This window comes from Nannobrachium achirus, assembly GCF_963921795.1.
Source record: "Nannobrachium achirus genome assembly, chromosome: 20".
In the NCBI taxonomy this organism is placed as follows: domain Eukaryota; kingdom Metazoa; phylum Chordata; class Actinopteri; order Myctophiformes; family Myctophidae; genus Nannobrachium; species Nannobrachium achirus.
This window is the reverse complement of record NC_137827.1, coordinates 21051606-21075890: the sequence shown is the minus strand read 5'-3', so window position 1 is coordinate 21075890 and position 24285 is coordinate 21051606. Positions and strand designations below refer to the sequence as shown.

General features: G+C 40.3%; 3 protein-coding genes across 5 annotated transcripts in view; 2 read left to right on the top strand and 1 right to left on the bottom strand.

Annotated features, from left to right (window-relative positions):
• arel1 (apoptosis resistant E3 ubiquitin protein ligase 1) overlaps nucleotides 1-7324 on the bottom strand; it is a 225227-nt gene extending 217903 nt beyond the window's left edge. For all 3 annotated transcript variants that reach the window (XR_013963123.1, XM_080750451.1, XM_080750452.1), the window contains exons 1-6: nucleotides 7106-7324; nucleotides 6390-6558; nucleotides 4015-4235; nucleotides 1760-1831; nucleotides 1246-1472; nucleotides 138-375 (exon numbers count right to left, since the gene is read on the bottom strand). Coding sequence is in view for 2 of the 3 variants with exons in the window: in XM_080750451.1 (XP_080606577.1) it covers nucleotides 138-375; nucleotides 1246-1472; nucleotides 1760-1831; nucleotides 4015-4235; nucleotides 6390-6558; nucleotides 7106-7253 (1075 nt within the window). In the remaining variant the exon portion in view is untranslated. The remainder of the gene's footprint in view (nucleotides 1-137; nucleotides 376-1245; nucleotides 1473-1759; nucleotides 1832-4014; nucleotides 4236-6389; nucleotides 6559-7105) is intronic.
• Nucleotides 7325-9382: 2058 nt separating this feature from the next.
• fcf1 (FCF1 rRNA-processing protein) lies at nucleotides 9383-13640 on the top strand. Its single transcript, XM_080750156.1, has 8 exons — nucleotides 9383-9468; nucleotides 10191-10255; nucleotides 10681-10752; nucleotides 10844-10992; nucleotides 11392-11464; nucleotides 11565-11652; nucleotides 12967-13061; nucleotides 13322-13640. The coding sequence occupies exons 1-8, from the start codon at nucleotides 9466-9468 to the stop codon at nucleotides 13368-13370; spliced, it is 594 nt and encodes a 197-aa protein (XP_080606282.1). The 5' UTR covers nucleotides 9383-9465; the 3' UTR covers nucleotides 13371-13640.
• A 1829-nt stretch (nucleotides 13641-15469) lies between these two features.
• Nucleotides 15470-23415, top strand: vash1 (vasohibin 1). Its single transcript, XM_080750022.1, has 7 exons — nucleotides 15470-15711; nucleotides 16826-16914; nucleotides 19567-19623; nucleotides 20457-20531; nucleotides 21383-21764; nucleotides 22787-22896; nucleotides 23107-23415. The coding sequence occupies exons 1-7, from the start codon at nucleotides 15490-15492 to the stop codon at nucleotides 23177-23179; spliced, it is 1008 nt and encodes a 335-aa protein (XP_080606148.1). The 5' UTR covers nucleotides 15470-15489; the 3' UTR covers nucleotides 23180-23415.
• Nucleotides 23416-24285: the final 870 nt, after the last annotated feature.

Here is a 24285-nt window from a genome sequence, read left to right as displayed (position 1 = left end):
AAGTAACCAAGGGGAACAGACAAATAAAACAATAATTGTAAACAAAAATACTGTTTATGAGTAAAATCAATTAGAGAGACTGCCCCTATATTGAGAGATATGGGCTTGGATAGAATACATTCTATAAGCAAATATACCTGGCTGAAATATCTTGTAGTAGGGGCTGTATGCCACGTTGAGTCCACCCAGTTTGACCGCTACCTCATAGCGTCCAGCCTTGCGTACGGTGAAGGCCACTTTGACTATGTTGGACTCCGGGTCTTGAAGAACCTCCTGGGTGACAGGGATATCCAAAGCTAGCTCGATATGGGTGATGTTGACCCTCAGTCCCACGGGCCTATGTGCAGGGAAGGGCTGGCCATTCTTATAGAACAGCTGGAAGGCAGAAAGGTTGGATGTAAAAATTATAATACAGTGCACGTTAACATGATTTAGACTTCGTCTTCTAATCCCATGACAGTGTTCTTCCGTAAACAATGTTAGGGAAGTGATCCTACTATTGACAAAGTCAATACCACACAAAACAGTGTCTACAGTACATAATATGGAACAGGCACAAGAATGAGCAAAGAAAAATCCCCCAGGGGTTTATACAAGGCAAGGCACTCTCCTTTTTCCCCACTTCACCAAATCTAGTCGCTGAGAACTGACAATTTAAAAGCCCACAGCGCGTTGTGACACGTTGTAAGGTTGTAGATCAGCTATTTTTGCGAGAATAGGTTCGCTAGGGTGTGGATGTGGTTAATAGTGTTTGAAAGATGGCTCTGCGTAACTCTTTCTCCCTCTTATTCAATCGTCATATTCCAACATTTCTAGATATAATATTAGCTAACTTTCCTTGTCATGATTCCTTGTGTCTTTTGTCACATAATGTAATTCAGACTTAGCCTGATTTCAGACTCAGCTGAAGCTTTAGTCTGACATTGTGCCCTGTTTGAGCGATTTCTGGAGGGGAGGGACTTTGACTTTCCCTAAACCAATCACTACAGATCAGCGGCAGCACTGAGCAAAGCACCTTGTCTTCTGATGATGACGTTGTTTGAAAAACGGGCCGCCGCGGCACGGATTGGTTATTCGTTAAACCCACCCCCACCCCCTGCGCTCATTGGAGGAGCCGTCATTTCGGACGGGAAAAAGCGCTTATTATGAACAGAGAAACAGTCCACTCTGAGAGTGGGCGGTTCTATGGGCTGGAACCAGGCTAATTCAGAATAGAAAGTGAAAGAGATTGGAAAAGGCCGTCACCTGTACTCTGAAGCTCATAGTCTGGCCCACTTCCTGTGGGTCCTTCCAATCCCATGACACCTTGCATGAACGTGGGTCGAGGTAGTTACCCCGGACATAGTCGTAGATGCTGCGGTCACCACGTCTCCCTGGGTCCTCATTCTGAAGGAAGCTGACCACCCGCGCTGCAAGCTCACAGAGGAACTTGATGGTAAAGACAAATGCTATGATGGAAACAGTAATTCCACCTGCCAAAGAGAGAGAGAGAGAGAGAGAACCAGAATGACCTTATTATTTAGCACTCACTGCATCCATTTACATACTTAAATTCATTGATGAGGGATAGTGAGATAATGTTGAATCAAAGAAAATACATTCTTGAAGTTTACTGAATTGGACATATTTGTGCAAGTTCAAATCTGTAAAAGCAATTGTGCCGTGTTGCTCAAAAGAGATAAAATGCCTGCAGTGATTCAAATTCTTGACCCACTCGGAGCACTTATCCCTGTATCCAAACAGCAATCCACAAACTTACCAATCACGTAAAACATCAGGTCCCTTATCAAGAAGCACAGCGCCACAGTACAGCCAAATATTAGAGCTCCCGCTGAAAGACAGTGCGACATGCAAATGAGTTATGTGAATACAGCAGGTTTTACTTCAAACAAACCCTTTCGTCACACTCCCATGTCCACTTTTTTTCTTACAGCATTTCAACTATGATGCACAACACGCTGTAGACTACTGTAACACTACCTCAAGGAAATAACTATCATGCTATCTTGTCAAATAAAAGGGAACTGTGACAAGGTGTGGCCTATTCACCAGATAAATATTGGTAGGCTGTCTTTCTAACTTTGGTGTGTGATGCAGTAAAAATGATCTTGAGCTTGTCCATGAGTACACCCGAGACCACAGGAAATACATAGTTGAAATGACTTGATGTGAACAAAACTAAAACTTAAGCTTAAGAAAACCTGTTAGAAGTGGAGAGCAAACAAACCAACACAAAGAATAAATGCTATTACGATGCAATAGAACCCGTGCACACTCATGCTCAGTATATTTGATTGACAAAGTTTTCAGCCTGAAGTGATGTGCTGATTCTGACTGATTCTATCAGCTTTTCATAGGAATGTGGCAATGCAGGAACTTACTGTAATGCGAAAAAGAAAGAACACGCGCATCCCATAACCCGCTAGACTGGGTGCCGGAACGAAACTTGAAACCGTAGAAAAATTAATTCTGCACACCAGATGCAGATTTGGTAACATTTCAAGCCGGGAGGCTCTTCCTCAGAACTTAGTGATCATTAATACTGATGTGCGGATTTAATATTTCTACTAATGCAAGAACTTAAGCCACTTTTAGACAGAGATCCACAATAACGAAGAGACACCATTAATGCAGCTTTGCTTTTTACACAGAACCAAAGAAAGCTGTGTGTGTGCGTTTACATAACATACCAACATGACGTTACATAACACAACAGTGTCAGGCTGTCAGCATCTAGTCTTACAGCATCTAGTCTTACTATGCAGTTTAAAATGATGGCTGATGATGTCAGTAGAATCTATATATTTAGAGCTATAGCCTGGCCTATTCACTATTTCACAAAATGTCATATTTCACATAAAATGGACTGATGATGTAGCAGACATGGAAGCTCTGATACTGAAGCACAGCATCCTATTCACAGAGTGACATAGGCTCTGGCTATGTATATCACACTCATAATAATACATCATAATACCTTCATATCAATTTCACTGTCTCTCCCTCTTCATTTCATCCATTCACTCACTCACTCTTTTTCTTTCTCTCCCTCTCTCACAGGGACACATACACACGACTTGAGATGACAGCTGTTGGTAAACTTTAGGCTGCAGACAACATGTACAGCATTAGCCAATGCAAATACATAAAAAAATACAGACTGCCACTGATTGTACGGTCTATATTGTTTTCCACTGTAGTGCCCACCCCACGCTAGAGCGACTCAAACCCTGCCTGTGTTGTGTTTAAATCACGTTTGAAAACTCAATTGTACTCCATGCCATGGCGTTTGAAATTTCAGACAGAGTTGCTGTTGTTTTAAATACAGTATGCTCCATAAATAAAGTGGATTGGATTGGACCGTACGGTCAGGAATAACGCGCGTCTCCCCCATTTCCTCATGAAATATTAACTTTGTATTCTTCCATTGAAATACTGTCTGTCTTTAATTTAACGACAGTGGGTCAGATTGTGTAGCTGTGTTGCTGTGTTTGTGTGATCGGAAATATCTAAATATAATTGTAGGAGAAATCCAAAAGAAGCAGGGAGCGGTTAAATGCAGAAAGGTGTCGTGGACCTTCATCACATCCCTGATCCCTGTCCCGCGCTGCCAACTGTCACTTCTACACAAATGTCGATTCAGCTCTGCGACTCTCTCCGCTACTGGCCCTAAACGGCACAACAATGACCCCCCCCCCATTCTGTGTCTAAACCCTTTATTCAGAACAGCGAGGCAGAATGATGCTCCACGTGGCATGCCTTGAACAGGTTATGTAAAAGTGGCTATTTTGTGAGCAAGCAAACTACATTTAGTATTTCCCCAAAAAGAAAGATAATACTACCAGTAAGACTCCCTAATCAGGAAATAAGCCAGGTCAACATTTGTGGCAAACTGATAATAGGCCTAATCATTTGGGGTACATAATAATATTTCTATTTCATTTACTATGAAAATCGATCGAGTATATGCAGCCCTGCCAAATATCTACTAACCAAGTAGGGAAAATTACTCACCAATCGTCCACTTCTCATTCAGACGCCTCTCAGCGAGGCTGTGCACCAGCTGGATTTCGTAGTCCTGGTCGCGGCTCCCCCTGGAGGCCTGGAGGACCTTAACGCCAGTGGACAACTTGATGTAATCTTCGTAGTAATAGCCCCACGCTGCCAGTGACAGCTGCAGCTGACTGTCAAACTGGGCTAGATCATCCAAATTCACGCAACCCAGGGTCTTCAGTCTGCATTGGATATCCCAAGGAGAAAGAAAGCACAGCCCGACTGTGAGAAAAAATGCTCCACATGAGCAAGGCAGCTTGCTCTAACTGGGCGGTGGTCTACTGCATACAATGGACTGTCCCATAGGCATGCATGCATGGCTGCACAAACATTTAACACACACAATGCAAACATTGGTTTAACACTAACTGTGAACACCAGTAACCTTGATGTTATCAGCTTAACACAGAGGTTATGTCAACAGCAAGCAGAAGAATGAGATTGTGTGACCTGTTGCGCTACAACTCTATTAAAGATAATGACATAAGATTAAGCCTGTGTGCCGCTTGACAGCGGTGCCAAGTGAGCAGATCTATGCAAGTTACTGGCATGATGAATACAATGTCAAGGTTTAATGGTTGTGACTAGTATAAACACAACCATAACCTACTATACTAGTAAGCTAAAGCTGCACATTTAAGCACAACACAGGTGTAGAATGAAGACAAAGATGCCGCTTGTGGCTTTCGGAATCTGTGAAGGATATGAGAGAATTATTATGTTCATTTGTTTGCCAGGAGGTTACCGTAAGTGATATTTTTGGTTAAATTAAGAGTTAAATAGCTCTATGGTCCAACAGTATTCTTTGCTAGTATAGTCTTCAGTAGCAGGGGTATCCCCATCTCTTTAGTAAACAGAATACATTTTTAGGACCAATTTGATTTAATCTGGAGACAGAACTCATACATGAAACAAGATTAGAAAAACTGACATTGGAGCTGAAATGGGTTCTCTCTCTTGATTGGATGTAATTTGAGTCTAAAGAATTGGAGAGACAGGGGGACCCGTTGCGGAACAAAAACTACTGTTACTGAACAAACACTACACACTATAGCAATGATTACTATCAGAATATAAAGCTTTAACCTGTTAACAAAATACTTGTTTTAACCAAAGGCCTCAACGTGTATGAAAAATAAGATGTCACAAGAATATTTACGAAGATTATCAGAGTTGCTGCTTCCCGCCTAAAAATACACATAAATCATATAGTTAGACCATATCATTGTGTGAAATCTGAAATGTGTGAGAAAAAAATATATGTATATGTTGTATTTAAAATAAAACAAGTGGGGTAGCAGCAGTCATGAAAATTCTCTTTGAGAATGTACTTAAACTCCTCCTTGTTTGTTTTAACACCTGTTACCTATTAGCAGCAGCAATAAACAGAAGAGACAACTCTCTGACCTTTAGGAACATACCATTTCCTTTTCTTAAAATAACTGAATAGGCAGTATCTCTATAAAGGGCAATGATAGCCTGCCCTCCCTAGAGGGCATCCCCCACATCTGCAATGTTGCAGGGTGTCCACTGTCCGCTGTGTAGCCTGTGTATTACAGTCTGAAAGCAATAGTCTGTTACTGCAGTGACCCTCTGAAACACTGCAGCCTAGAGCTCAATGTCAGCAAGCTCATTCAGCTATAAATGGGGATGGCGCCCTCTAGTGGACATTGGAAGCACATAAACATATTCTTGATGAGGCCATAACCAAACCAAATTATGGCAGGATAGCATTATGGTAGTTCCCTGTTAAAGCAGCAGGTGTTGCATCATAGTTGAAACGTCATAAGAACAAAAATCATACTACCAAAATGTTTCTGTCTAGTATGATGTTTGTGATTATGTTGTTTTTTTTTGTTAGCACCTTGGTCCATTTCGTTCGGCCGTATACCTGTAATGTGGATGAATGACAATAAACTTGAATCTTGATTTTGTTCAAATAAATAATAATAATAAGTAATTCAAACTGTGAGGAGGTAAATACACATGACAAAATTATCAGGTTACAGTTTTCAATCATAAGGGTGTGCTTACATCGAACTTTAATTCTCTGTCAATGCTTTTCAATGGGAACAAAGCGGTTTGTTCTCATCCACAAAAAACTCCATTCCCATCCCCCAGCATTGGCAGAATCTTCCGCAAAGGCATAATTAAAGTTCGGCGTGACCACACCCTAATACAGTATTATACTGTTATAAAGACAAAGTGTTGAATAAAACGCTTAACTATTTTATCCCTGGAATCCCAATTTTGGGCATGTCATTATAGGTGAAAAATATTTATATAAATACTGTATATTAAAAAAAGGGGAAAAACGTGTCAAGTGGTTTACTTACGTATGGTAGTAGTGCTCCAAGCTCTGGGAGCAGAGCCACTCCTGGAAGGCAAAGTCTCTGAGCAGATGGATGTGGGCCTCTGCGATTTCCCTCCAGCGTCGCTGTTCCTGCACCACCTCTTCTAAGCGACTCAGAACATTCAGGCTCAGCTCCTCCAATGTCTGCACATCTGGAGGACGCCGCACGCATGCGGCAAACAGGGAGACACACACGAAATGCATCCACATCAGGGCCTGCTGAAAGCATACGTTCTATCACAGTGGTTCTCAAATCTCAACCTGTTGGTCCAACCTTCGGGACCCAGGGGGGACCCGAAATTATTTTTTGGGCGTCCCCAGATGATTAACTTAATGTGCAACATTACTCAACAGTAAACAAACCAACATAAAGTTTAAGTGTATAGAGGGTGTATGCACATTTAAGGACTTTTTACTACCTCTAAAATTACAAATTAAACATTGGCAAATTGACAAATACTAGAGGCAGAAATTGTGAAAATAGCCGATCTACATGCTCATGATGCATTGTGAGCATGTAGATCTGCTATTTTCACAATAGAACCGAGTTATACAAAATGTAATGCCTCAACTCTTAGTGCTCATCAGGATGGGGGTGTTGAGAATTGCTTCCAGACAACATTCAGCGCATAGCATATGGTGTTAAAGGACGGGACAAACCCACTCCGTAGCATAATCGAAGAGGCATTGTCAAATTACCTTCAAATAAATGCCTGTATTCAGAGAGTCTCTGTCCTTGGAGCCATTCCTCGATTTGACTTTCTTTGCATTTCTTCCAACGCACCTCCCAGAAGAAGATCCACAAGACTGAGCAGAATAGGAAGGTCAACAAAAAACGGCGGTCCATCAGACCATCTTCTCAGCCTTCAATCAGACCCCTCCGTGCTCGCATGAAATGTTGCCGTTCAGAACGGCTTGGTGAGATTCCCAGCGAACCCACCGTAGAAGACAGTACTGTCTAGAAGGGAAGCAAATGCAAAGTGCAAGGAGGACAAATTTAAATGTTTTTTAGTCATAGATTATTTACTAGAAAATAGAAACATGTGGAAAAGTGAGTTAGAAAAATCTGCAATTAGTCCAGGAATCTAAAATTAACCGCACTGCCAAGAAAGCATTAATATTTAAATGTTACTCAGGCAGAAGTGTTGGGTGAGAGGAGAATAACATTACCTGCAATCCATAGCAATGAAATATGCATGAATGAACTGCCAAAAAACGTCAACAACAGGCCAGACTATGAAGACTGAAATAGTGTGTATGTGTTTGTGTGTGTACCTACTAACTAGCTGCAAATTGCAACACTAGATTTTTTTTAATCTGATGAATCTATGGTTGCAATACCTCCCATTGTTCTTTTTGCTTTCTGATTGTATTAAACAATGTCAAACTCACCAATATTGCGGCTCTGTGGAAAGCTTGAATTATGCTCTTTCTATCTGCAAAGTGTTTGTTTCAGAAAAATCCACCATAGACATGTTTTGAGTTACTTTCTGTCAAGAAATCCGAGCAGACATGTTTTTTCCCCCCAAAGTGTTTTGATGCATTTAATCCCTATGGGAGGTATTGCAACCCTAGATTCATCAGATTAAAAGACATTGGTGTTGCAATTTGCGGTTACCTACTACCTATGGTGTGCAGTGTGCACCCCAGGCTTTCTACCCAAATCATAATAATAATAATGCCAGGTGATGGTGTTGACAATGATGACAATAACCATCAAAAGCAGCCACATGCATACACACACAAATATAACGTGTGTAACCGTTATAGCTTACAGCTATGTTAGCTGAGGTTCGCAAGTTGGTGTGACTGTGAAGTGAACTACATCTAAACGCTATCGGTATTCGGTGCTAGCTGATATTACAATTATACACTGCAATGGTCGATATCCAGTGTTAGCATTGTGCTAACAATTATAGCTATCTACATGGCTGTCAACAACAGTCAATGTCAGCATAATATAACATAGGGGGTGCGCGCCACAGCGGCATATAATAATAACTGTGCGTGGCTAAATATTATTTTGTCTTTTTTATTTTCACTAAACACAACAGAACGTCGTCCTGTGAATGTCGAGTAATTATGCCCGTTATGTTGTGAATATTATTGCATCTTACCTTCGTACAAAAGCTCTAGCTTTTTTTTACACCGGAAGTGAAGAGATGCATACGTCGCAGAAAACGTGTCGCCTGGTGATGATGCCACCGTATCAGTAGGCGTGGTTTGCTGGTGCCACTAAAAAAAATATAGACTTTTACTAAAATATAAGCCTAGAATAAAGCCATCAGGAATGGTAGCCCTGAATACTGGACTGACCGTCCTGTATTCAGGGCTACAGGAATGGATACTTGGTCCCAGATAAAGATAAACACCTTGATAAAGTACTGTTATATCCATCTGTCTTTCAATAATACATAAAGTGTGGTTCCTGTGGAAATAAGCCTTGGCTTTCTAGGATCTCCTTTTAGTAGACCTTGTACCAGTGATTTGTGCTGTCATGATACTGTACTTTTTTTCTAATGCAAACTTCTAATAAATTCTTCAATCAATCAATCAATCAATCAATCAATCAATCAATCAATCAATCAGTGTAAATCTAAATGTCTATGGGGCAAACGAATCAATGGGAGATTTTTTGGAGCAGTGGTTACCAAACTTTTCCGGTTGGGGCCCAAAAGAGTGATTAGACATGATTTGCCCAGGACCCAAACTACTACCTATTAAACATTTGTGTTCTAATTTATGGGATTTCTATGATTTCTTCATGAAATAGCTGGAGAAAGGAAAATCATTGAATTTTGTTTTTAATTCATGAAAATGTTAGCTTTTTTGTGAACTTTTTTTTTTTATGTTTTGAGATAAGAATAATTAAAAACAAAATGTAGAAAATCAAAAGGGACCCATAATAATGTGTCCGTGACCTACACATGGGTCCCGACCCACTGTTTGGGAAAGAGTGGTGCACCAGTAAACCACGCCCATTAGTAGTTGTCGTCTTGTCTACTGCTACACGAGGTTCTCTCTACTTTAGGTTGGAGTCATTTGTTTGGGACTAAAACATGGTAATGTTCTCTCGAAATGTCTCGTATGTGTACTGTAAATGCTACTGTGTTTGTTGATTATGTAACTAATTAACTTTGGTGGTTGTTTGGACGTTTTAACGTTTGCCTGTGGCCGTACCAGCTAGCCATTGAGCTAACGTGGCTAGTGGAAAATAATAACTGATCTACAAGCTCACAACGTGTCGCTTGTAAGGGCAGTAAGGCTTTATTCCAGTTTTCCCCAATGGTGGAACAAATAAGTAATGTGGAATTGCTTTGTTACAAGTATAATTCCTGTATAAGAGTTTTAAGTATCATAATATATTTACAGTACCAAACATAGTCCTTATAATGCAGTAATTGCGATCATACTAGCTTGTAATTACTAATAATTTCAATCCTAGCTACTGGCAATGAGTTGTGTTCATCGCTGTAATGTTGCAGCAAGTAAAGGTGGGGCTGTAATACAAAATCAGTTAATCAATTAATTTATGTTTGGTAAAAATAATCTCAAGTCTGAAAAGTAACTGTAACTGCTGTTGCAGTGGAGTGTAAAATATATATAAAAATGGAAATACTCAAATAAAGTAAAAGTACCTACTTGGGTACAGTACTACTCAGTTACTTTTCAACTTTACTGTTTCACTAGGTTGATAAATATATATATATATTTCAAAGGGGATTCAAGTTTGACAACTTATGTATTGTTTTTAATGTGAACAATGTTAATGTGTATAATCCAGGCAAAGGCAAAGACAAAGAAGTTTGCTGCAATGAAAAGAATGATAAGTCTTAAAGACGGGAGACTGTGAGTATCGTTGTTGTGGCAACTGTTTTATACCATTATTAAACCTTCAAATTTACAATACAAATATAGGCAATGTTTTTCTTATTTCCATTAACTACAGTAGACCTGCAATAGTTTACATTGTCCACCTTTCTACTGGCTTAGACAGACCTGTCTTAATTTGAACAAACGTTATTACCTCCTTACGGAAGTAATGCAAGAAAAATGTGTCCAGCCGTATGTAACAGCGTTACGATACGCATCACGATACATGGTTGACTATACGATACATGGACGGTATTGTTTCACTCCTGGCGATACTTCTTTTTGCATATCGATATAGTAGATTAAAAATTGATGCAGTTACTGTATCGTATTCGTTACACCTCTAGTCTTTAGCCCACGAAGCTATGAACACCCTCACTTTTTTGACTTTTTTTTTTTAGAAAAGATAAGGACCGTGCCAAGGCAAAAGAGAAGAAGAAGAAGGATCCCTCAGAACTCAAGCAGGTTGAAGTGTACGTATGTTGAGCAGAGCAGAACATGATTCAGGTAATGAAGTGTGATGAATGACCTTCAGTGATGCTTGTCTGTCTACTCTCTATGCAGGCCAAAGTATCCCTCGTGTCTCTTCTTCCAGTACAACACTCAGCTCGGCCCACCCTACCACGTTCTGGTTGATACAAATTTCATCAACTTCTCCATCAAGGCCAAATTAGATATTGTGCAGTCTATGATGGATTGCCTGTATGCCAAATGTGAGTACTTGCTATTGGGGAATAGAATTCAGAAGATTAACCACTTGAAATAACACCTATCTTCAACCGTAGCTTTGTAAGATGATACCATTTCTGTCTACTCCGTCTCGGTCTGTCTCGGAGGAGGACTGTGGAAGTTTGGATAGTTTGTAAATTTGCCTACACATTACATCATTGGTAGGGATCCCAAGATAATTGAAACTATAGCCTTTATCTTCCTGGAAAGTTATCATAGATGCCACTGTTGTTGAATTAAAAGATATATTGTATGACATTACTGTTAATGTTATTGGTTGGCAAAGTTTTACTCTTCACAATCCACCTTTTAGTCCTTTGACATGCCCAAAATAGGGATGCCAGGTTGAAAGTGATTAACTTGTGGCATTATTTCCCATCAAGGTATCCCATGCATCACAGACTGTGTTATGGCTGAAATTGAAAAACTGGGAATGAAGTACAGAGTTGCACTCAGGTAGATATTGGAGTTAACCTATTGTGTCGACTTTGCACATTAAGATTTTTAGGATTGTACCGAGATGATGGGGCCATGATATCAATTTATGTCACTACAGGATTGCCAAAGATCCTCGGTTTGAGCGCCTGCCATGCACACACAAGGGAACATATGCAGATGACTGTTTAGTCCAAAGGGTGACACAGGTAATATATCTTTCTTTACAGATGCATTGTGAATGGAATAACAGTACAGCATGAAAAGGTTCTACTCAATTAGTTCCATGCAACTGTCTTTGTTAATAAGGCAAAGCTTGTGGTGCTTGGTGGTGCAGCAGCCAGTTACTAACCACACATGCTTCTTGTCTATCTACACACTTAAGTTAAGAAAACAACTCCTGTGTCTTGCATGTTCTCCCTTCTTTCTATGGCCACGCTTTCTTGTCTATCTACACACTACAAGTAAAGAAAACAAAAAGAGAGAGAAATAAATATATATATGAAAGGGCATGCTGTACGATGTCAGCTGTTATAACATTTGTTGTTAAGTGTCTTGCGTCATTCATTGTGAGCTGATGCATATTCAGAGGTTCTGGCAGTGTAAAAACGTTAAAAGAAACTTTCTGAAAGATAACTGTGGCAAATGTACAGGTTTTATGTTTTCAAGCGTGGGGAATCAGTTACCATCTGCTAGTCGCGACCATCGGGTCGCAATTAGTATGAAAACGTCCTGCTCATGTCCGTGAGTCACGCTCATGTGTCAGTTCCTCCCTCCCATTCCATCCATGAAGGCAGGTCACAAAAAGTTGTAAGTAACACATTTGGTGTAACACTCACTCACATGGATCTGTGGCACATCGCTGATTGGCCGTGGCTTTTCACAGGCTTTAACGCGCTGTTTAACCGAATGCTGCTCGCTCATATCTCTATGAGCTTGTCTATGACATGTGCAGACAGTTTTGTGAAAAATGCCTGGAGATTCTACCGGTTCCTTTGGGAGAAACATCAACTCATATTGTCCTATTGCGCCAGTGTGAAATGTAATTAACATATCGTATATGTCCAAAATAGTGCAGCTGAAGTATTCTTCACTGGTCGTCTGTGATTCATAGCTTATCCAGCAGTCATGAGTGTGGTGATCTCAGCACGCTACAGTAAAACGTGACTGTTCTTTCCCCCCAAACATGACATGAGCACATAATCATAATAACCATTTTCTGAAATGGATTTCAAATGTATGTTGTGTGAATGTACATAAATGTATAACATTTTAGTAGTGATAGAATTAAAGATACATGGCATATTATTTTTTGTGTGTGTGAATGCAACTTTCATATTGTGTAGCTCTGGACTACAATGTCAACATTACTACTATTCCAAATGTTACTATGTTGTACAGACCAGGGGTTAATATGCAGTGTTGTGCTGTCATCATACTGTTACAGACATGATGGCTGGTCAAATGTTTGTCATTTGGCACTGAAGCATGAACATTAATTTAGTTTAACAACTCTTCCACAGCACAAGTGTTACATCCTGGCCACTGTGGATCGAGACCTTAAGAGAAGAATCAGAAAGATTCCTGGAGTCCCCATCATGTACATCTCCGACCACAGGTACGGAATATCATGGCAGTTTTTCCTCTACTGAACATTTACGTTCTTTTTTATTTATTTTTAAGGTTAACCACTTGAGCCCTTTATTACAGTACTTTTTGTGTGACAAATGTAAAAAACGTGTTGCGATACAACGCACTGTGAATACTGATTCACTTTTCCTACTTTTGAACATTTGACATTTTTTTTAGGTTAGATTTATACAGCATTGCTCTAAATATATTCATGTGGTCATCACTGAATTTGTTTTTCTGTTACAGATATAATATTGAAAGGATGCCTGATGACTACGGTGCTCCAAGATTATAACATCTTTGTTGTACTGTACATAGACTTGAGATATTTTCATTTTTGAGCGGTGTCTACCGTTCCAACCATTGACTGACCATGTCTGTCCATGTGTCTCAACGGCCTCAGCAGCCTAAGGCACCGCTCGCTCCCACTGGGTGGGATTTTTTTCTATATTATAAAATATCCCTGAATTTTGCCAGCTGTTTTGAAAGTTGGATGTGATACAATTGCAAATTGCTGTAAGTCTGCTTTTTCAATAATAAAGGACACAGCATTTGTCATTTTGTATTTGCGATACATTCCCCACATTATTTAAAAATGAATAAAATTATTGCTGGGTGCAGGTTGTCATGGTAATTTGTTTCTTATAGTACCATCAGCCATATTTAAATTGGTGTACACATATGAATCCATGCAACAATGTCTTACAAGATATTGTTTTTTTAGAAAACGGTTAAAGCGCTATATTCAGTTGGTAATCATTGCTAATGTTTGTTCTGTAACAGCGTTCCGTCTCCAGTCCATCTATTCAATAAATAGAAAATACATTTTCAGGTGGGTTACCAGTTTCATCCAGTCAGGAGAGCATTAACTACCGATCACCTAAAATGTTCCTGTTCCAATTCTTTCCGTTAATTTCTTTGTCATCACTTCCCATTGCACTTGTTTATCCTGTAGCTTGTATGAGTTTTCTCTCCTGATTCGATGATTTGTTTTACTATAACTGGAGAGTGAACAAAGTAGGTCTATATAGCCAAGCTATATTAACAATAGAGCTACTACTACAGTTATTTCAGTAAAAGAAAATTGTTTACTGCAACTTTAAGATTTGAGCATATATTAATATTCTAATACTTTGTCACAGATGACAAATTCTCACAACCATTTTCTTCCTGGGGTCTGTCTCTGGATGCTTGCCAAAGATCTTGTCTTTGGCAAACGCTATAAGTACAATTTTGAGGTATTTGTACTTTACTTCAGTGTTTACAATGTATACATTTAGGTCATTTTCAAAATATTTGTAGGCCTACATATTTAAAGACTTGGGACATTCTGCATAAGGAGTAACTTTACTTTTTGAACTCTTAAGTACATTATTATGATACCAATACTCACCACTACTGAAGTATTTTTGAATTCTACTTGCAACAGAGTATTTCTACATTGCAGTATAGGCCTATTGATACTTTTACTTGAGTAACACATGATGCGAGTACTTTATTCCCAGATTTCCCACCACTCGTATGGTCGTACGACGGAGCATAAATCCGCGCTCATAGAGCATGCGCAGTCTCGCCTGTGCTCTGGGAGTGTCTGGTTGTACTGGACCTGATATGATATCTGTGCTCAACGGCTCAACCCACAGCCAGTTCACACTGGAGGAAGGAACCACCGGCCCACGTCAAAGATGAACCATGGCTAGCTGCCCTGGAAGAATAGGATTTGGAGATAAAAGAGCATAAATCAAATTAATAACAATCTTTCAAAGAAATGTGATTATACATCCAACTTCTTGATCGGACTGCTGCTGGATGATATAGAACGAATGACCTCTGGGATTATAACGGTGCAGGTTATTAATAACCCTTTTAAGAGTTCCTTTTGTTATTATACTAGAAACATGATTTTACTGCTGTGTTTTGAAACGGACACGGGTTCACGCGGGAGGATATTATTTTCTCGTTATGTTTTAGAACAATAGGCTAGCTATCTGTGTACATTTCACGTGTATCTTAAATCGCACTTTAGTGTCTTCTAAGTGTCTTCTATCAGTTAGAACTTTAATAGGCTGAAACATAGTTAAGTGCCATGCGACGTTCTGCAAGATTGTGTCATTAACGGATTAATGTAACAGTAAGAAAGAACGTTTTCAGATGTCCCGTCCGTCCCGTCGATTCACCCAACGTACACAAATCTTACTTGTTCGTCAAAGAATCCAGCGAGTTAGATTCTTTTTTATGAATAACAATCCTTTGGAATAACCTCCTGTATGTATGTGATGAGTTGGTCATCTGTCGTGGTGGGAGACGTCGTTTTAGCTGTAAACCTCCAATCAGATTAACAGTGAAAGGACACAAAGCACCTGCAGGAGGCATTTCTGTGCCAGGACTCCTGTTGGCATCCGTGTGGCAGAGAGATGCTGAGGACCACGGTAGACTCAGTGGAGGAGAGAGACGAAGAGCAGGAGGATGAGGGCGAGGAGGACTTGAGGGATGGAGGGGTGCCCTTCTTTGTGAACAGAGGAGGCCTGCCGGTGGATGAAGAGACCTGGGAGAGGATGTGGCGCCATGTAGCCCGAATTCACCCCCACACTGAGGCTTTGGCCAAAGGGATCCGTGGTGCCACTGATCTGCCAAAGGTGAGCTATTGATTGCCCCCTTGGGTATATGTGATGCTGTCCCAAGTTTAAGATTCAAAGTCAAGTTTATTGTCATTCAAACTGAACTAATACACAGGACAAGTCATGTACACAGCAAATATTGATATTAAAACTATAAAAAGTAGGAGCAATGATTTCATTACGGTATAATAAGTTGATAGGGAGGTTGTGCATGTGACAAAAGAGCACTATTTGAACTAAGTATGGACCTTTCTCACTGTAGCCATTTGTGGCAAGTGTGTGTGTGTGTGTGTGTGTGTGTGTGTGTGTGTGTGTGTGTGTGTGTGTGTGTGTGTGTGTGTGTGCGTGTGTGTGTGTGTGTGTGTGCGTGCGTGCGTGCGTGCGTGCGTGCGTGCGTGTGTCAGATGTTTCCATTTGCTACTTTGCCAGCATGAAGTTGACTAGGCCTATACAGGAGACATTCCTCCATGCTGACACACACCTAAACTAAATGCTCCCATTATTAACAGCTGTTTTTCCCTGTCAAAATGACTGCTATGAAAAGCTTCTGATTGAAAGATATCAATTCACAATATTAAATCAATCTGCTTCAGGATTAATCAGCACCTGGTCTCAGAAACCTACACTTCACATACCATACTTCTTCGGAGAAGACATTAACACCACAGTGCTTTTAGTCGCACTCTAGTGTTTTGGGTCAAAGTTGAGTTTAGTCAAGTCATTATCACACAATTGTCATACAGAGAGCCATGTGCATTTCACAATAATACAAAATGCAGTGTACCTGATTAAATTTCTTTAAATTATGATTATTTGCTCTGCTGACTGCTCTGTCTCGGAAGCAAAGATGCAATGACGTGCAAACATGCAATTCAATTCTATACACATACTATGTGTCATTAGTCATAGTGCAGTAACGTCTATGCCTGCCGGCGCCAGACAAGGAATCGTATCATAGATTCAGTGACTGCAACTCATGGGAGAGAGTTGCCACAGAGGAATTGAGGTTCTTGTCATTAATTACACAGAAGAGAATGGAGCCTGTAGACTGAACAAGAGGACATTCTCATGCTGTCGTGAGTATCGGGATTGTCTAACATTAATGCAGTTGTTTGTGTCCTATGCTCTGCAGATTCCAATGCCGAGTGTGCCTACATATCAACCTACCACCAGTATCCCACAGCGCCTGGAAGCCATACAGAAATACATCAGGGATTTGCAGTATCCTTTCACCCGCATTGTCAACATGCTGGGTAGTGGTCACTGGTCAGCTTCCCAAAGCTGCGGGTGAAGATTAAATTATAAGCCATTCCATGATGGTGTCGATTGGCCAAAAGAACAGAGATTTGTAATGACAACATTGCACCATGGGGTGTAATTTAGACTTGCCACAGTCGGACCAGGCGTCTTGAAAAAGAAACCATTAATCCTTAAAAAATATTCAGAAATGTCAAAGAAAAATAGCTTCATAAATCAGATATTTTTGCAATTTGTCATATGACAAAATATAGAGCTTAAGTGCAGGTATGCATGGTACATAAGCTGCTGCTGTAAATGAGACAAGTTATCACAATTTCTGTCTGGATATTTAATATTTTATCCCATCAAAGTGCAGAGAGGGAGAGGATGTATTTCAGTGATAGTTGTAAATCATCTTGATTACCTCAGTATTGTCTTAAGTAGGGATGCCCCGATCAGGGTTTTTTTGCTCCCGATCCGATACCGATCAAATATTATTGCTTCCGATTCGATCCCGATCTTTCCCGATCCGATCTTTTGGCAAGGCATTAAGAAAAAAAAATCTATTCATTCTATCACTTAGTGCAGCACTGAATCAACAAATTAAAAACAAAGCTTATGAGTAGTGTATAGTGATATAGGCCTACTAGTGCAGTGTTTCTCAATCATTGTGCAGCGGACCTTTGGTGTGGCCTTTGAAATTTGGCAGTGAAGTCACGATTTAAGGACTTTTAAAACCTGTTTAATATCTCAAGAAATAAAATAAAATAGACCATTACAGCATCAAAAATAATCAACAAACTATATAAAAACTGGTAAAACATTGGCCATTTTTAAAGTTGAAACAAAATAAGTTAAGAACCAATTAACCAGTCTGCTTGAAAAGTATGCATCTGTAGCAGCTAGTTGACAGTGCAGAGAGAGATAATTGCCTTCCTTTGATCCATTTGATCCTTCCCTCTGCAGTGCTCTGTCTGTCTCATTTCTCCAAAAGCCCTTGAATATGATTGAAAATGATTAAGGATTACTGTGATTATGGTAAGCTTACATTTCATATCACATTCACCTTACCTGTAACTTTCAGTACTCCCCGAAAATATTTTTTTGAAAAAAAAAAAAAACTTTTTTTTCGATATTTTTTTCCCGATCCCCGATCTTATAAAAACGGCCATATCGGCGGCCGATCTGATCACGTGATCGGGATTGGGCAACACTAGTCGTAAGCAAATGTATATTTACAAACACATCTACAAGACATGGGTTATAGACAAAGCACTCTCTGAAACCCTTCACAGAATTTACAGAATTAGTTTCACTTCCCTAAGTTCCCTCTGGCTGTAGGCTTCAGACCTCGGCCTCTAAGAAAAACAGAACCAAACAGTCCTTCATCCCCCTAGTTACTGTATAAACTAAACAAACTCAATGAAACTCCAGCTGGTGTGTAATACTGCTATGCCATTTCCACGAAACAGTCTCTATGATGTACTGTATGGGTTTTCAAAGTGGGTGACGGGGCACCCTGGGGTGCCGTGACGGCAGTCCAGGGGTGCCTCGAGATAATTTGATAATATTTGACATTTATTTGGACATTTAAAAATATATTTAGTATCGTTTTAAACTTGAAGTACCACGTTATTTTCAGTCAGTTCTAAACAAAATGGCTATTATCTCGCTTTCCTCGCAACATAATCGCTAAAATATGCTATTAATATAAGGTGCTGGGAGTGAAAATTAGGAATATAATAATGTAGGGGTGCCTCGGATGAAAAAAATACATATAGGGGTGCCCCGAGCCAAATAAGTTTGGGAACCCCTGATGTACTTACTGTATGCCACTGGATGTCTTGTTATTTGTTTTGCCTATATTTAATTTGTTATTGTTCTTATTTTATTTATTTACACCTCAAATGTGGTACACTGCAAGACAAATTTCCCAATAGAAAAAAGAAAGTTACAATACTATACTATACTATATTAACTCCATATACAACTCTATAACGTGATAATTCCACTGAAAGGACCACAATGGATGAATGGAAACAAGCGCTCATGCTACAAATATGTACAAATATGATCATGTATACACACTTTTGTCAATGAAAATATAAATCAATCAATATTAAAACAAATTATATTCCTAGTTACAATATTCTGCACATGCATACACATACATGATAATAAAACATAGTTTAGTGCGCAGTACCGGCCTATTCATGAAATGACACAAAAGCACACTTGCAATCCTGTGATGTGACTTACATTCAGTCCTGACACACATAAGTATCACACTACTTGTGTAACGATATAATAACTGCATCGAAAAATCTATTTTAATTTTCAATGATCGACTATATCGATATGCAAACAGAAAAATATTGTATCGTTTGGCTTTGTATCTTTGATAGATATGGGGCGGACGTCACAAAGTGGGCCACTCCATGTGTATGCTATAAAAAGCAAAATCACAGGAACTCATTCATAATTGAATCACAACATATGAATATCACAAAGGTTGTCTTTACTCCCCAATGTAATGTTTCTGCGGGATCTACCAAATCCCTCTAAACCACTTTTATTGTCTATTGCGATCCAGGCATGTGCTTATTATGTTATGAACTTAACAGTTTCCTACAGGTACAATCACACTGGGACACAGTTCTTTGAAATCAAGAAGAGCCGGCCTCTTACTGCGTAAGCAAGCACTGTTTTTACATCACTGACTGACTGTCACTGGTTATTCTTAGCTTGTGATGTTCATGTTTGTGGCTGGATGGCCTTGGAACAGTACATTATAGGAGTCATGTAAATGTCAAACACAATGAGAGTTCCCAAGGGTTGTGTGATGGCAGACACCAGACATAGGACATCCAATCAATCAGGATGATTTCCTCTGGTCTGGCTTGTGCTACTGATGTCCAGTAAATGATGACAGAGGTTGAGAGGCAAGGATATGTGGACGTGCGATATTTTTGTAGTTTACCCTCAGGGCATTGTGAAACCAAACCACCAACTAGTGCTTAACACGACCAGTCTTGCCAGCATGAGGCTCAGGGTGCATTCGTCAATGACGGTAGGTCATCTGGTATGGAAGCTTTAGAAGTCCATGGAAAACCTTTAAGCCCATTTTGGGCACACATGCCAACTAGAAATTCCCATTGGTCGAAACAATGCACCTTACATTTAGCAAGGTGCACCAGTTCAACGAACTAAACCGTTAATCTGGAGTCTTGGACAGGCGAGAGAAGATGAGTTGGATTGGAACTCCGGGTCCTTATGCTCACAAGGAGCGTGTGGTCTGTGCACGACTAACTAACCACCAGGAAAATGTGTGGAAAATCCTTGTTTATTTTTTGCTCATCTTTATGAATTTAAACCATTAACATTTGTCTTTGCAGAAGATTGTACAACCACGGCGGTCAGTGTATTATGCCTTTCCTACGGCTAAGTCGTTCCCAAGGTTGGATAACAAGGGCAATGACATGCTGGGTGATAATTTGTTCATCTAATACAATTCTTCTGTTCAGGTTGATGGACATTGCTAAGGAGATGACCAGAGAGGCCCTACCAATCAAGTGTCTGGAGGCAGTGGTCCTTGGAATGTATCTTTTTTTCACGTGCATAACATATTATTGTGTATGATCACTTAAAATGCTGAGAAGGTTAAAATGTGTAGCTTCATCATCATTGCAAGTTATCATCTTGCAATCTTTGTCAACATTTTGTCAGTTTAATTCATAATGGGGTGAGAAATGTGTTTTATGGAAGCACATAGTCATAGTCTAACCCTAACTGGACAGCTCTCAAGAAAAGCATCCAGTGTAATCCGTGATAACTTCACAGCCTCGTGGTTGCTCCTCACATCATGTGAAAAGATCCATATCTATGGTATGTCAGAAACACTGGCATGATGGCCAACCTCACATTCAGTAATTCTAGGAGTCTTTCTTGTCAACAGTGTTGCAAACACGCTTTGCTCCGTAGTGTACTCCCAAAACACAGCATTCTTGCTCAAACACAACTTTTTAGAACACATTTGTGATAAATGAGGAGCGTGCCTGGGTGAGTGCATGGGTGTGCTCCTGTTGAAAACCATGCAACAAAAACAGAAATTCAACACATCACGGCAAAATTAAACCTTTACGATGGAAGAGAGCAGGGACGTGCAGAGAATGTTAGAGAGGCAGGGGCCGACATTTCTAAAAGGGCCTTTTGGTGAAAATATCAAAAATAGCTGACCTCCAATCTCACAACGCTGCATTCAGGTATGGCATGGAAAGAGGGCATTTGCATTTCTTTCACCATAGTAAAAACTGCATTCATGGTCTGGAAAGGGCGCTTTTTACAGAGAGATAAAAGGGCAGGGGCTCAAGCCCCCTTTGATGTCTGTGAGCACGTGACTGGAAGAGAGAGAGACAGAGAGTGCTAATTTCCTTGACCCAACATGTTGCAGTTACCTCACCAACAGCATGCCTGGTGTGGAGCGCTTCCCCCTCAGCTTTAAGACTCAGTTCTCAGGGAACCACTTCAACCACATTGTGCTAGGGGTGCACAGCGGGGGTCGCTTCGGAGCACTGGGCATCAGCCGGAGGGAGGACCTCATGTTCAAGCCCCTGGAGTTCCGAACGCTGGCAGACCTGGTGCATGAATTTGAGGGGGCCTACAGGGGCTACTGGCACACCCTGCGCAAGGTTAAGATTGGACAGTACGTATCCCACGACCTTCACAGCGTCGAGCAGATAGAGTGGAAACACTCCATTCTGGATGTGGATAAGCTGTCCAAGGAGGAACTCAGGAAAGAGCTGGAGAGACATACGCGAGACATGAGGCTTAAGGTACAGTATATCACCGCCAATGGTAGTAAAAGTATTCACTTCGAAATCAAAGTCCCAGTCTGTGCAGGCTGAAAACAGCACAAACTGCCAAAGCTTTTAACAGCATGCATCTGACCCCTATTTAACATGAATCATGGGAGGGAGGATGGTGTAAAATATGACTTGTCCTCAGCAGATGCAAAGTTCCATCAAGACCTTTATTGATCCGGCAACAGAAATTCAGTTGCCAAAGACATCCCAACAGTTAAGATACAGATTACATGGCAAAAAGAAAGTACCGTAGAATAGATGCAGCATGATAGAAAGACAATTTAACACCATCTATTGGCAAACAAAATACAATATAAACCCTCAGCAGTGCTTACATAGTGCAAGACGAGGTTAAATACAAGAGGCCGCACAGCATGTCTAATATTATCCATACTCTGCTGAACTGTTGTTTTCCAAGTGATTAGTCTATTGAACAAGCCTCGTATTTATTTTATTCACTTCTTAAGACTTTTGAGTTTTTACTTCTTCTGAACCACTGTGCCATCACGCATGGCGACATGACCCCCTGTTTGCAGAACTATGTTTCTCCTATGATGATCGCTCATCGTCTATCGTCTCTCACTGTAATGAAAGCAGCCTTGATGCTGAACACTGCGTGCAATAAAACTAATGCAATGGCTCTGCTGTGCTTCATGCATGGCTGGCTCCATCCTTCAATGGGCGGCAGTTTACAGAGATGGCTTGCCACTTTCCACTGACGCACAATCGCATTAAAGGTGGAAGGATTTGGCCATCTGTTTAACATTGTTCCTCATCCTGTATATTGAGGCTATATCCATAGTTAAACTAGCTAACTCACCTTGCGATGAATTTAAGTAATTGAAATCTAGATTAGCGTATTTTTTTGTTTGTTATTCTTTTACATTCCTGACTAAATACCTTTGTGTGTTTATATCACAAGTATGAATTCAACCAAATACCTCCACTGAGAAGTTAATGTGTGAACCTACTGTATGTATTCTATTTTGAAGATCGGAAAGCCGGCTCCTCCCTCTCCCACCAAAGACCGAAGGAACAGCATGGGTTCCCCCCTCCGGGGGCAAGGAAGCCCCATGCGCAGGATCAGTCGCATAGAGAGACGGTAGGACACATGTGGGATCTACATCATCACATTTTTAACAGAATATACAATATAATATAGAATATACTACTGAGTCAAGTGTTTGTGTTCAAGGGGAGAAATGTGAGGAATATACTGTATATCCTGTGATGTGTCCCTACATTATTCTCAATTTCATTCTAGTGTTAAACAATGTGTCTCATAATTGTTAATGTATATTTGTTATTATAGGCCATCCGGAGATAAGAAAGCTTTGGATCAGAAACCGCCCTCAGACCTGAATGGCTACCAAATTCGAGTCTGAAGAGGATTTTCAACACGTGGATTCATGAGACTTAAGAATGCTACCTAAAAACTGTTTTCTTTTTTTTGTATGGCCTCTGATTCCCCATAACCTTCAGGCCTAATTCATTGTACAGTTTCACAACTTCCCAGGACACAGGCAGGAGCACGAAGACCCCATATCAAAGTGGTTATTCAACTTCTTTGTTGCTACTGGCTAGAGCGCCTTAAGGCGATATGTTTGGTTAGTGATTGGTCCTGCCAATATCCCAAACTATCTGAAATGATCAAATCATTTATACACATTTTTAAACAATTCTGCAGAATTTTACTATCAGTATTACTTGGTTCATCTCCAAAGCTGTACAAGAAACCCACATGGAAAATCAGATATTTTTGAACTTTTGAATAGGGCTTTAGTGATTAATAGACGTTTTCCAAACAACATCTATGCGGAGGCTTGTGTGCAGTTTGTAACGTCAAAGTTGTAATGTAAGTGTATAAAAACATGTAATGCATTTTTTTTTACCTCTGCTGGACAGTAACTGCTTTTTGTAGTGACTAGTTGACAAACCAACCCTTGTGCCTTTTACAATCCTTCGAAGAGGAGAAGAAAATGTGCTTCAGTTGTACACGTTTCATGTCCAATTTATATCCCATGCCCACATAAACATACAGTACAAGCTCTTCTCTCTCTTAAATAGCCATGAAATATGTATGAAACCTTTTTGTTATGATCCTCATACACACGCCTTCCTGTTCACCAATCGTTGTTCTTGACATCACACTACTGCGACCCATACTGGCGTTGGAGGCAGAGCTCGGATTTACCATTGCACTGCTCTGATGAGGTGGGACAGGAGGACAGGTGCAATAACTGTTCCTCCAGGTGGAGGCTGAATGCAGGCTGGTGGGCCTCCGTCTGAATGCCAAGAAGACAGAGGTTGTCATTGAGAGTGGACCTATGCATGCACCAACTTGAGGTCAAGAGCTTGAGGAGGTCAAGGACTTCAAGTATCTCGGGTCCTGGATGTGAGCATTGAAGGCCAAAGTGTGGAGGGTTCTCAATGACCAGAAGATCTGGGGCTCCGCCATGGCCAGTCTCCTTTTTCCATGCCACCATGGATG

Excerpts from the sequence above, each read along its gene's own strand:
- fcf1 (XM_080750156.1), top strand. Across the intron at positions 10,753-10,843 it reads GAACTCAAGCAGGTTGAAGT|GCCAAAGTATCCCTCGTGTC; the intron begins GTACGTATGTTG and ends CTCTCTATGCAG. Across the intron at positions 11,653-12,966 it reads TAGTCCAAAGGGTGACACAG|CACAAGTGTTACATCCTGGC; the intron begins GTAATATATCTT and ends ACTCTTCCACAG.
- vash1 (XM_080750022.1), top strand. The coding sequence starts at position 15,490 with ATGCTGAGGACCACGGTAGACTCAGTGGAGGAGAGAGACGAAGAGCAG. Across the intron at positions 20,532-21,382 it reads GAGGCAGTGGTCCTTGGAAT|TTACCTCACCAACAGCATGC; the intron begins GTATCTTTTTTT and ends AACATGTTGCAG. Across the intron at positions 21,765-22,786 it reads CGCGAGACATGAGGCTTAAG|ATCGGAAAGCCGGCTCCTCC; the intron begins GTACAGTATATC and ends TCTATTTTGAAG.